Source organism: Carcharhinus amblyrhynchos, chromosome 18 (assembly GCF_965287045.1).
Source record: "Carcharhinus amblyrhynchos chromosome 18, sCarAmb.v2.hapA, whole genome shotgun sequence".
Taxonomy (NCBI): domain Eukaryota; kingdom Metazoa; phylum Chordata; class Chondrichthyes; order Carcharhiniformes; family Carcharhinidae; genus Carcharhinus; species Carcharhinus amblyrhynchos.
In genome coordinates, this window is record NC_137341.1 from 48,796,093 (window position 1) to 48,809,090 (window position 12,998).

The window sequence follows — 12,998 nt, forward strand, 5'->3', positions numbered from 1 at the left end:
TTGACATTGTCAGTCTGGGACAGGAAGGGATCTAAAGAATAATTCTCCCCTCACCCCACCACCACCCACCTACTCCACAACAGTTGTGCATGGGTTAGCATCATCAGGTGTTACTTGCCTGTCTCAAATGGGATGATGAAAGGGACAGAGATGAAAACAAATCCATGAGCAAGTTCCTTACTTACTTTCTTGAAGTACTTCCAAATACATTTTTCATACACAAGAAAAAAGACAAAATGTCACAGAACAATAAGCACAAATTAATTCCTCCTATGGCCATGTAGAAGAAACTCTTGTTACTTTATTAGATCACATGGTTTTACTCCTAGTCAGATACTGATCAGGTAATATTGTCAATCAATTTCTGGAATTCATTACAGAATGTAAAACCTCCTTGACTATCATGACTAGCCAACACACTGTTAAACAAACATTGACTCTTCAAGTCTTAGACAGAGTATTAATTCTGATCTTGGAAGGGAGGATGATTTTCCCTCTCAAACAGCAAATTAGGAAGAGGCCTCAAACCCACAGCAAAAAGGTGACTTAAAAGATGTCTTGTTCAGGAAGTTTACAACTTTACAAGTCTAGAATGCAATTCAGGAAATGTTTGTGTAGCTGTAACAGGAGAGCAGTACACTCAATGGGTTCTATACTTGACCAGGATTCACACTCTAGATTCCTACGCCAGCAAGTGTTTCTTAACTGCGGCCAGGTAACCCGAGGATCATTAACCCGACTGTGATCAGTAGTCAGGACAGCATTCGAAAAAACTCGCTGCGAGTTCGGCTGCCCTCCTTTCTGGACTGCAAGAAGCAGGACTGAGTGAGAGGGATGAGTTTGGAGATTTAAATTTCGCACCCCCCCCCCCCCCCCCCAACTTCAAAGCCAATTTTGGTTTGTGAATCATAACCTCCCGTGATACAGAAAAATGTTGAAGGGACAAATGAACAAGTCAAACCAGTCACATTCTTTGGCTGCAGGAGGGCCGCACAGAAATGACACACGTTTTGAACTGATATTGGTGCAGTGGAGTATTCTCTCTACAGTTTGAGCCGCAAGAGTGATTTGAGCCATGTTTCCAATTATCCAGACCATCCTACATACAGTACGAATTAGCTACAGCATTGTAAACTGTGAATTCTTACAAATGTCTACCTCTGTGTCTATTTAATAAAGATTGCACAAAGGAAACCTCAACTACCTGGAAATCCACAGATAAAATATTTAATCTTCAAGGTAAAACTGAACAGCAATCATAACAGTTGCAAGTCTCCAGTCATTTTTACCCACACTCATACGGATTCAAAGAGTGTTCATTTCTTACAGACAATGAGCAAGTGAAACCAAATGAAATATGAAACTGATGGGGCAACCGTATATGAAGTTAGAATAGTCCATTCCACCTAACTCAGGTACTCAAAACAAACCTATTTCTTGGACTCAAGTTCCTGATTTTATTTAGGGATACCACACGGACATACACTGGCCATGGACTAATCAGTGACCAAAATGCCAATGGAAGCAGATGCAAACGAAAGCCATTACACCCATAGGGTAGATGCTAGTAGAACATCTGTCACCACCTCCCATCACTCCTTCAATGCAGCTGGATACCACCAGTGCTGAAACCCATACTTCACTTTGGTATCCCATTCCATTCACACAATCATAGGTAAGCAGTGGGAGCAAGGGGCAAGGGACGGGAGACATCTCAGTGTTGGCAGTTACAGAGCTGAATAATTTATACATAATCAAAATTCTATTTATAATTTTATTAACATAATGAATACCTTCTTTAAAAGGAACTTAACACCCAAGAAGTATCAATATTTCAATTCTTGCATTCAGATGCACCAGATATATTCTGATCTTCTGCGAAGTATTAAATAAAATTATTGGGAATCATAGAATCCTACAGTGTAGAAGGAGGCCATTCAGCCCATCAAATGTGCACCGAACCACAATCCCACCCAGACCCTATACCCATAACCCCACATATTTACGCTGCTAATCCCTTTAACCTCTGCATCCTGGGACACTAAGGGGCAATTTTGCTTGGCCAATGCACCTAACCCGCATATCTTTTGGACTTCTGGGAGCACCCGGAGCAAACCCATGCTGACATGGGGAAAATGCGCAGACTCCACACAGACTGTTGGACTGCTAAGTGAAATACTGACTGAAATGGGCTCAAGGCAGAAGTCTCTTCGGCAACAGCACATTTTCTTTCAGAAAGCTTTTTAAGATAGAAGAAAAAACACTACATGGGGCAAATGATTAAAATTATTTTCACCAACGGTTATCCTCAGATTTAAAAGAGGGAATGGGCAAATTACACAGGTCTGGGGACTAAGTTCCATACCTCTGAATTCCAAGGTTTTCTGCTTTAACATTCAGTTATTATGTGCAAGCATTTTATGCACATTTGCAGCAAGTAATTAATGTGTCCTTTCGAATGGGCGATCTAGTCTGATAGTGTCTATGTTACTGTCAACATGAGCAAGCATATTGGGCTTCAAGGTGAACTAAAATGTTACTTGCTACTGATGTCATGGCTTTTCAAAACTTAATCACAGGTGCTGTCCTTAATTCACAGATGGCAGGCACTTGCCCTCCAACTATCCCTGATCTATTACTGGTAATGCCGTGCATCGATTAGTTAGGGAATTTCAAGAAAGGAGGAAATGAACCGCTCAACTAACTCTGCGGGTGCAACCATGAAGATCTGCTCCAGAGTTCGCCTTGGATCTCACACTCCCTACCTGGAGACACATATCACCTGGTCTGGAGCAAATCCAGCACTAGCACTGAACACAAGATGTAAATTCCACTGCCCAATCCTACAACGTTCTCTTGGCATGCACCGGCTGATAATGGTACTGACAGCAACCAAGGGGGAACTCTGCAGTCTGGATTCTTGCCGGACCAGCCTACTGGCTGAGTCACAAAGCATTATGGCAGAAAGCAGAGATAATGAGGGGGGAGGAAGGGGCAAAGAATGAACTATGAACTGTGCATAAAACAAGTCTAAATCTGCTTTCAGGAGACACATCACACATTCAGAATTGGAGGCTGCTCAAGTGCACTTGATGTCAGGGACTTTCATTTCTCGATGCAGTCAGATACCGATATTCCACAATCAAAAAAAGTTCACCTCAAAAGGCCTACAGAATTTAATTCATGTACCTCTCATTCTTAAAGAGTAAAATTTGACAAAGAAACCAAAACTGAATGAAAGACACTACCCCCACTGCACCAAGCATTATTAAAGAGCCAGTAACACCTTAATAATTGTTCTAGTTCAGATTCTCTGTGGCAAATGAGATTTATATACATGCATGTAAAGAAATTTAAATGCAAGCAAAATGATAAGTGACCCCCACAGGCACAGAGCCACAGGCACCTCCTGCACATCCCCTTTCTCTCGCTCGGTCTCTGTGGCTTGCCCACTCTCACTCAGCTGGTTAGTACACCTCATCGAGTCGCTGCTGCAGTGCAAATGTGCAAGTCCTGATGGTGTTAAATCCAGTTCAGTATTCTTCCACCCAGCCATTTTCTGATATAAATGCGTCAATTACCTCCTTCATAGCCAGGTTTGGAATCAGCTGTTCTTGGGTTAAAGGGCTCCGAGTTACAGGATCAAAGTGACCCACCCGCTGGGGGGTAAAAAGAAAAGAAACATACAGATTAAATGTGTTTGCTTTGATGTACAATAGAGGATCAAAATACTCGCTGAGTGTCACAGTTCATCAATTCTTTTCCTTTCCTGACCTGAAGGTGTTCCTCTATATCTTTCCTGTCATACGTGATTCCACTTGGCGTGATGCACGGCTCCCTCATCAACTCAAAGCTGATCTTTCCACAAAGGTAGTCGGGAATATCTCGCTTCTATACAGAACAGAGTGGGTCACGTTAGATGCAGTCCAGCAATAACTGAGGAATTTCTGCCTATATATTAGTACTCAGTGATTACCTGTTAATTACACAATAAGCAATGATTATCATAATTAATGCCCACATTAAAGAATTATGTCACATTCATTTCCAGCTTTTAAATTCTTCTCAAGCTTCAGTTATTCACTCTGGCTGGGATGTCATGGCTGCTAATGCCAGTGGGATTTTCCCATCCCCCTGCAGTGAACGGAGATTTGGCTGGGCAGAAAATTCTCCAACCTCACTGCAGTGGGAATGTGGAATGAACAGCCGGTAAGATCATACCCTGTACAAATTAACAGAATCTATTGATTAAATCATCACTATGTAATAACTCTGATTACACACAAGTCTGCCTATATCACTAAAAACAGAAATAACAAATATTTTAAAATAAAAAAAGCTTTCACAAAAAGTATGAATCTGCCAACTGGAGTTGGTTAAAGCGAGATTCTTCCCACAGACAATTTTGCAGGAGCCCTCCCCCACAAACCCCACCATTTCTCCCCCCACAGCTCACCCGACCTGCTGTGGGGGCCACGTCCAGCAGGTCTGAAAGTAGAAAGGGTCGAGAGGTCTTTAGGTGTCCAGATCACCATCAACCTGTCCAGCCCCCATGCCAACGCTATAGTTAAGAAAGCCCATCAACGCCCCTATTTTCTCAGAACACTATGGAAATTTGGCATGTTAGCTACGACTCTCACCAACTTTAACAGATGCACTACAGGAAGCATTCTTTCTGGTTGTATCACAGCTTGGTATGGCTCCTGCTCTGCCCAAGACCGCAAGAAACTACAAAAGGTCATGAACGAAGCCCAATATATCATGCAAACCAGCCTCCCATCCAATGACTCTGACTACACTTCCCACGGTCTCGGCAAAGCAGCCAGCATAATTAAGGACCCCAAGCACCCCGGACATTCTCTGTTCCACCTTCTTCCGTCGGGAAAAAGATGCAGAAGCCTGAGGTCACGTACCAACCAACTGGACTTGCACGGACTTACCTTGCGTTAAGTTGATCTTTCTCTATACCCTAGCTATGATTGTAACACTACATTCTACACTCTTCTTTCCTTCTGTGAACGTTATGCTTTGTCTGTGAAGCATGCAACAATACTTTTTACTGTATGTTAAATACATGACAATAATAAAACAAATCAAATCCTAACGATGCAAAGTGCCAGAATACCACCCCACGTTTCGTCAATTCAAGTTCATTTGCTGCAACCCAGGTGAACCACCAAATATTTTCTCTGCCCTTTTCTCTCTCTCTCCTCCCAGCTTGCCCCCTCCTCCACCCAAACCCGCACCAGACGGTGCGAGCACAGAGGATTAGGGTGGAAAATTAATGTTTTGGCACCAATAAAAACTAGCACCAGTTTGACCTTCACTGTGGGATGCATCAATCCCAAATTTCCCCATTCGGAAGCCCACCTTTCTCTTTTCATCCACCTGGGAGAATAAATCATCCATTTCGTTCATGTACTTGTCCTGGGAAATACAAGTAAAATCCATCGTTAAACATGAACATAAACACATCAAATTGTAATTGCCAGCTGTTCATTACCAACTTAACAGGATAGACTTGCTGTGAAAAGACAAACAAGTGTGTTTCTTTGATTCATCAGTTCAGAAGCATTTTACCCACATTTATAAATAATATATTCCTTTGTTTGTGCAGAAAACCTTAAAGATTTTCTTTTATTTCATCCTTGCACCATGGCCAAGCACTAAATGGAAAAGTGGGACACAATCCCACTATGAGGGGAAAATAATGGGCAGAGAACAGAGCACATATTTACTTTTCGTTGTTAATTGAAAAAGGTATCTGTACACTCAACTAGACAGCTTTTAAAAAAAAAATAGCAGGCAACGTTCGATGCAAAACCAGCAGTATCGAAGCCTTTACATAAGAACTAGGAGCAGGAATAGGCCATCTGGCCCCTTGAGCCTGCTCCACCATGGCTGATCTTTTCGTGGACTCAGCTTCACTTACCCGCCCACTCATCACAACCCTTAATTCCTTTACTGTTCAAAAATCTATCTATCCTTGCCTTAAAAACATTCAACATGGTATCCTCAACTGCTTCACTGGGCAGGGAATTTCATAGAAACCCTTTGGGTGAAGAAGTTCCTCCTTGACTCAGTCCTAAATCTGCTTCCCCTTATTTTGAGGCCATCCCCCCGAGTTCTGGTTTCAGCTGTCAGTGGAAACGACCTCTCTACTTCTAGCTTATCTATTCCCTTCACAATCTTTTATGTTTCTATAAAGTCTCCCCTCATTCTTCTGAATTCCAATGAGTATAGCTGCAGCTGACTCAGTCTCTCCTCATAAGCCAACCATCTATATTGAGGTTGCCAACAAAACTGAGCAGCTCTTCAAAATTTGATTTATTTTTAACTTCTTTATTTCTGTCACAAATAATAAAAAAACTAACCCCAGCATTACCACAGGAAGCAGGATCGAATTCAATAAAAAAAAATCTGGAATTAAAAATCTACCGTTGACTGTGAAACCACTGTCGATTGTCAGAAAAACCCATCAGGTTCATTAACGTCCCTCTAGGGAAGGAAATCTGCTGTCTTTACCCTGTCTGGCCTACATGTGACTCCAGAGCCACAGTAATGTGGCTGACTCTCAACTGCCCTCTAAACGGTGCAACAAGCCATTCAGTTTCAAGGGCATCTCAGGATGGGCAATAAATGCTGGCTAGCCAGCGATATCCATGTCCCACAAATGAATCAAAAAAAGTATATCCCAGCTCGAGACAATCCAGGACAATTGCTAAGTTGGTCACTAGTTTGTTTGTTTGAGGGAGGGACTGCAGCACTAAAGTAAATATAGATTGTTTAATACGCCCATGTGTCAGATTGCCTGTTACAGCCAAGCTATAACTGATAACTGGCAGAGGGAGCTTTGCACTAAGAAATGGAAATTATTCAGTAATTTGCATAACATGAATTATTAGATAATTTGAATTAAGGGACTTAAAAGTTACGAAGCTCCAGTTATTAGCGATTTAGTCTTTGAAGTGAAAAATCAGGAAGAGAATTCCATAAATCAGATAATTTCTATAGTTGGCAAGGGAAAAAAATTAAAGGAACACTGCACGAAAGAACAATGTTATTCAAAGTGTTACAATCTGTTTTCCAGTATCCAAAACAGCAAATTTTAATCACATGTCTGTTACTGTGACACTTGATGCATCCCTGTACCATTCAATATCTTTGTTTATCAGCTAAAGTCAACACAATCTAGCTGTAGCATCATTCTACTGACACTCAGTTGAAATCATTCTCTGGGAAGTGGAGATGGGGGTGACCAAGAAGCATAATCTGAAGTTTAAATAGCAATTATATAAGATAAAAACCGTTCCTTTGCCATGAGCCAGGCAAGTTTAATAATTACAACTTAGTTGGCAAAGGATTCCCTTTGGTGAAATGTCATAATTAAAGTATTGACGAATACAGCATTCATCATTCTTATCAACTGACAGAGCATGGTATTAGTATTGTTGCCTCTCAGCATCAGGGACCTGGGTTCGATTCCCAGCTTGGGTCACTGTCTGTACAGTATGCACTTTCTCCCTGTGTCTGCACGGGTTTCCTCTGGGTGCTCCAGTAACCGGGTCAGGTGCATTGGTGTCAGGGGACCAGCTAGGGTAAATGCATGGAATTATGGAGATAGGACCTGGCTGGGATTGTGTGGTTGGTGCTGATCCAATGGGCCAAATGGCCTCCTTCTGCACTGCAGGATTCTATGATCAATGATTTATTGATGTCTGCATTGTAGCAAGCAGAATACATATTTTCCAGAAATGATTTGTGATTAGGGTTAAGTCTTGAACTAGAGATACTCTATTCATGGCAACGTCTGGTTACAGAACCTGCCCTGAACACAAGGAAACTGACTGGAGAAACTGAACTGTGAACCCTACCCAATTTTCTACTTGCCAAAATAAATAATTTCCCCAGCCATGAAACAATAGGGGTCGCTTATGGAGGTAACGAGAGTCTCGACTGCTTTCTCCAAGTGACCTGGGTGACCTCCTTTGAGGAAAGGCCACCAATTTACAAGCCAATCAGCAGCTCTATTGAATGACGGTGGCAGCCCCCTGATCGCAGAGTGACTCCGCCGGGGGTGGGGGGGGGGTCCCTCTGGTTTCCTCCCACAGTCTGGGACATGTGCTGGTTAGGTGCATTGGCCTTACTAAATTCTCCCTCAATGTACCCGAACAGGTGCCAGAGTGTGGTGACTGGGGGATTTTCACAGTAACTTCATTACAGTGTTAATGTAAGCTTACTTGTGACAATAATAAATAAACTTCAAACTTTATAATTGGAACTATGAACCACAGCATTCCTGCACTGGATTTATGAAAACCACAGATTGTACATCTATATTACTCCATTTTAATACAAAACACTCACACGGAAGAAAACCGGCCTTACGTGTTTGGCTTCTATCTTTGCAATTTCCATTCGGGTTCGGGAATCATCCATGTTCTCTTCATAATGTTTCCGTTTACACTGCTCCACTTCCCTTTTGAATGGAAAGAGTAACACTGTTAACTAGCAACCCATCCTCACGCAGTGGGACCTGACACTTCAGACTTACTGCGACAGAGCAACAGAACTGCTTCAACCCTGGTGGATTCTCAAGTCAGAGGCCAAAGATTACAGAATCTTCACAGGGCAGGCGGCTGTTCGGCCCATTGCATCTGCACTGGATCTCTGAAGTAGCATCCTACCTAATCCCACTCCCCCTGCCTTATCCCCACAACTTGCATATTCATTCTTTTCGGATAGCATTTCAATTCCTTTTTGAATACATCAATCGAATCTGCCTCCACCACCCCCTCAGGAGGTTCTTTCCAGATACCACTCACCCTCTGGGTGAAGACATATTTCCTCGCATCAGTTTTACTCCCTGTGCCCATTATTTTGAACCTATGCCCTCTAGTATTTGATCCTGTCTCGAGTGGGGAAAAGTTTCACACTAATTACTTTGCCCATTCCCTGGATCTTGGATACCTCAACCAAATCTCCTCTCAGACGCCTTTTCTCCAAGGAAAACAATCCCTTCTGCTACAATCTATCCTCAGCTACAGTTGTTTATATCTGGAATCATTCTTGTGAATCACCTCTGTACTCTCTCCAACACCTTCATATCCTTCAAGCATGGCGCCCAGACCTGGATGCAGTACTCTAGATGAGGCCCAACTAGTCTCTTATACAAGTTCAACATGACCTCCTTACTCCAAGGTTCTTCCCATATAGTCCTATCATAATACAACCAGGAACTGATCAGAAGAATTCAGGTGCTCCTAGATTTGCACTGAGGTTTCTATGAGTTTATAAAAGGTAGCAATGGAAGTCTTGTGGTGCAGCTGTCATGTCCTTACCCCTCGTCCAGAAGCTCCAGGTTCAAGCCCCACTTCAGAGTGCATTCAGAGCATGGTCAGGTAGGTCAATTATTGACCTGTAAATCCTTTCAATACACCTGATGGCAGCAGGTGGTAAGAGTGTGAGAGTTTCCTGCTCAGCGATAATCCAGAATGCAACAGCAAACCACTGCAGTACATTGCCAAGCGTAGTCATAGGCTAATCTAGTGGAAGCCCATGGTCAGCATAGGGGCATCCTGCTGGCAAGGGGCCTCTGCCCATTAGAGGATAAGCTATGCAATCTGAGGTGAGACCAAGGATTCATATTACAAAGACCTCACGCAATCCAAGATGCCCATCAGCTGGCACACTGGCAGTAGAATGCCAGGCCTAGAAAGCTCCAAACTGTATCTACCAGAGTGTCCAGACTAAGACTGGACCATGAAGATTTAATTCTTGCAATTTTCTAAAAGAAGTTTTTTGTTTTAAAAACAGCATTTCATTAGAGAGATCAGGGAGGAAATCGCTATAAAATGGGATTAGCACACCTTTAGTGGTAGATATTGTCATTGCAGACTTGACAGGCTGAAGGGCCTATTCTGCACTGTATGACTATCAGCAGTTGGGAAACCGCTGCTCTTAACTGGGCACAGTATGGTGCAGTGAGTGGCACCGGCCTTATTTAAACTCCTCCATCACTTCACCCGTCCCTACTCTAACTTTGAGTACCACAGGTGCCTTCCCACCACCTCAAAAAATACACTGCCTCGTGCTTTCCTCAAATTTCCACGGTTAGCGGCAGCGCCTTCAGTCTCCTCGGCCCAACACTTCCTCGTTTGTTTTCCAAACTCGAGACTGTCCTTATTTCTTCGACCAAATTTTTGTTTAGCCCTTCCAATCTCTCTCTTTCCACTTGTGTTTGGAGACACATTCAAAATGCCTTGGGAGATTTTCTCTACGTTACACGGTGCTCAATAGATTCACATTGCTGTTCTTATTGAGTGCTTAAAATACAACAATATGATCTACAAAAGCAAATCCATTCCTGGTAGCAATTCAAACCATGTAAACCTTTGACACAGTGTGCAAAACTAATGCTGCAAGAGCAATGGGAACCCAAATGGAAACCTTAGAAATCGGAACCAGAGAGAAAAAAATCCACTTGCGTGGATTTGAATCTTACGTTTTATGGTCTAGCAACAAGAAGGTAAGACCCCGACACTAAAGCTGCAAACTAATTTTTGTTTGGGATTGCCAGGATGGATATCGCCGGTGAATGTAAGTTAACACTAAGAGGGAACCGATCTGACAAAGGGGTAAAAGGTCGGCTCGAAGACTCACTCGCAACGGATGCTGTCAGACCTGCTCAGACTTTCCAACATTTTCTGTTTTTGTTACTGGTTAACACTACTTTAGTGGAATGCCTTAAGCAGCAGAATTCCACCACTCTCTGTAGAATCTCTACATTGCAGGAGGCCATTTGGTCCATCGAGTTTGCATCGAACACAATCCCAGCCAGGCCCTATCCCCGTAAGCCCACGTATTTACCCTGCTAATCCCCCTGACACTAAGGGACAATTTAGCATGGTCAATCCATCTAACCCACACATCTTTGGAACGTGGGAGGAAACCTGAGCATCTGGAGAAAACCCATGCAGACACAGGGAGAATATGCAGATTCCACACAAACGCTCACCCAAGGCCGGAACTGAACCCAGATCCTAGTGCTGTGAGACAGCAGTGCTAACCACTTGCCACCGTGCTGCCACTAAATCTGTGGAATGTGTCATTTAAAAAAAATAGGAGGAATGGTTTGTCTGCCCCAGATTTAATGCAGCATAGACATCTACCTTTCATGAGATCCATTGCCAGAAAACATGGATGGCAAAAGCAGCTGGAAAAGCCAACTGAAATACTGGGATAAGAAGTGAACCTGTCACATTTGGGATTAATATTATTCATAAGTCTCAAGAAGGCTTTTCCATATGGCAACCAATGCTTCACCTTGTCCTGAGAGTGAAGGCTCTAACAAAGGATAGAATTGTTCTGTTACAGCTCTGTGTTTTTTGTAACACCCTTAGCTTCAATTAATATGAAATTAAGCATGCTTTTTCAAAGTATTTACAGTTTAAGCCCTGGATAAAAGCAAATCACTGCAGGATGCTGGAATCTGAAACCAGAAGGGAGAATACTGGAAAATCTCAGCAGGTCTGGCAGCATCTGTAAGGAGAGAAAAGAGCTGATGTTTCGAGTCCAGTTTAAGCCCTTTTCTGTTCTGTGAATGGAGGCAACTGAAACTAAACACTCTGTACCTTTCCTTCTCTGAGAGGATCAGTTTGGTGAGGTAGTCGTGGAGGTCATTTTCTTGCTCAATTCTTTTATCTTCAATGCTGTTCCATCGCTTCTTCTTCGCTATCCTCAGAGCGCTTGGAATATCATCTCCAAAGTTCAGCCTTTGTTCTTTTGCTAAATTATAAGCTGCAAAAAGGGAGATTTTATTCAAGCTACAGAAACAAAGCAAAAGCAAATATTACCCAACACTCCCAGGAATGACCAAGGCTCAAATCAGAATCATAGAATCCTGACAGTCCAGAAAGAGGCTATTTGGCCCGTCAAGTCTGCACCAACCACAATCCACCTAGGCCCTATCCCTGTAACCCCACTTATTTACCCTAGCTAGTCTCCCTGATACTAAGCGGCAATTCAGCACAGCCAATCCACCTAACCTGCACATCTTCGGAGTGTGGGAGGAAGCCAGAGCACCCAGGGGAAACCCACACAGACATGGGGAGAACGTGCAGATTCCACACAGACCTGAGGCCAGAATTGAACCCAAGTTCCAGACATTGAGAGGCAGCAGGACTAACCATTGTGTCGTGCCACCCAAACGGCAGCCATTACTTTACAAACATCACACTTATTCATACTTTAACCACATACAAACCATGGAACTGAACCTAATTTTGCCAAGATCAGAAGTGGAATTGTCAGAGTGCGCTATATTTGGCAATAACATTGTTCATTAGTGGACAGGAAGCTTTTTTACGCAATGATGTATCTAACTTAAGAATGCACATTGCTGCCAAAGGCTAGTAAAAGCGTTCCACCCACCCACCCTCCATGTGCCACAAACCCTCTGCCCCGACTTAGGGGTGTCGCCCATCCCCAAGTTATATAGAATCATTATACAGAACACAACTGGGTGGCATGGTGGCACAGTGGTTAGCACTGCTGCCTCATGGCACCAGGGACCTGGGTTCGATTCCCGGCTTGGGTCACTGTCTGTGTGGAGTCTGCACATTCTCCCGTGGCTGCGTGGGTTTCCTCCGGGTGCTCCAGTTTCCTCCCACAATCCAAAGATGTGCGGGATAGCTTGACTGGCTGTGGAAAATTGCCCCTTTTTGTCAGGGGGATCAGGAGGATATATGTGGTGTTATGGGCATAAGTTGGTACCTAGATGAGATTATTGTTGGTGCAGATTCGATGAGCCAAATGGCCTTCTTCTGCACTGTAGATTCTATGATATATGCACACCTGTACTTTGAAAACAAACGTATTTAGTAGAGATCTTCATCAGTCCAATAATGATGTGGCTCCATATGTCAAGACCAGATTAAAGCACCAGGGTCTTAACATAAATAGTACTTTGGCAGCTTGTATACAACACCAGATTGTCA

At 43.1% G+C, this 12,998-nt stretch overlaps 1 protein-coding gene across 1 annotated transcript in view; it reads right to left on the bottom strand.

Moving 5' to 3' along the window:
* Positions 1-281: 281 nt before the first annotated feature.
* Positions 282-12,998, bottom strand: part of stub1 (STIP1 homology and U-Box containing protein 1) — a 31,680-nt gene continuing 18,963 nt past the window's right edge. Inside the window, exons 3-7 of the mRNA XM_080206980.1 lie at positions 11,634-11,799; positions 8,389-8,479; positions 5,371-5,427; positions 3,775-3,891; positions 282-3,659 (exon numbers count right to left, since the gene is read on the bottom strand). Coding sequence (XP_080063106.1) covers positions 3,534-3,659; positions 3,775-3,891; positions 5,371-5,427; positions 8,389-8,479; positions 11,634-11,799 — 557 coding nt within the window. The 3' untranslated portion in view covers positions 282-3,533. The remainder of the gene's footprint in view (positions 3,660-3,774; positions 3,892-5,370; positions 5,428-8,388; positions 8,480-11,633; positions 11,800-12,998) is intronic.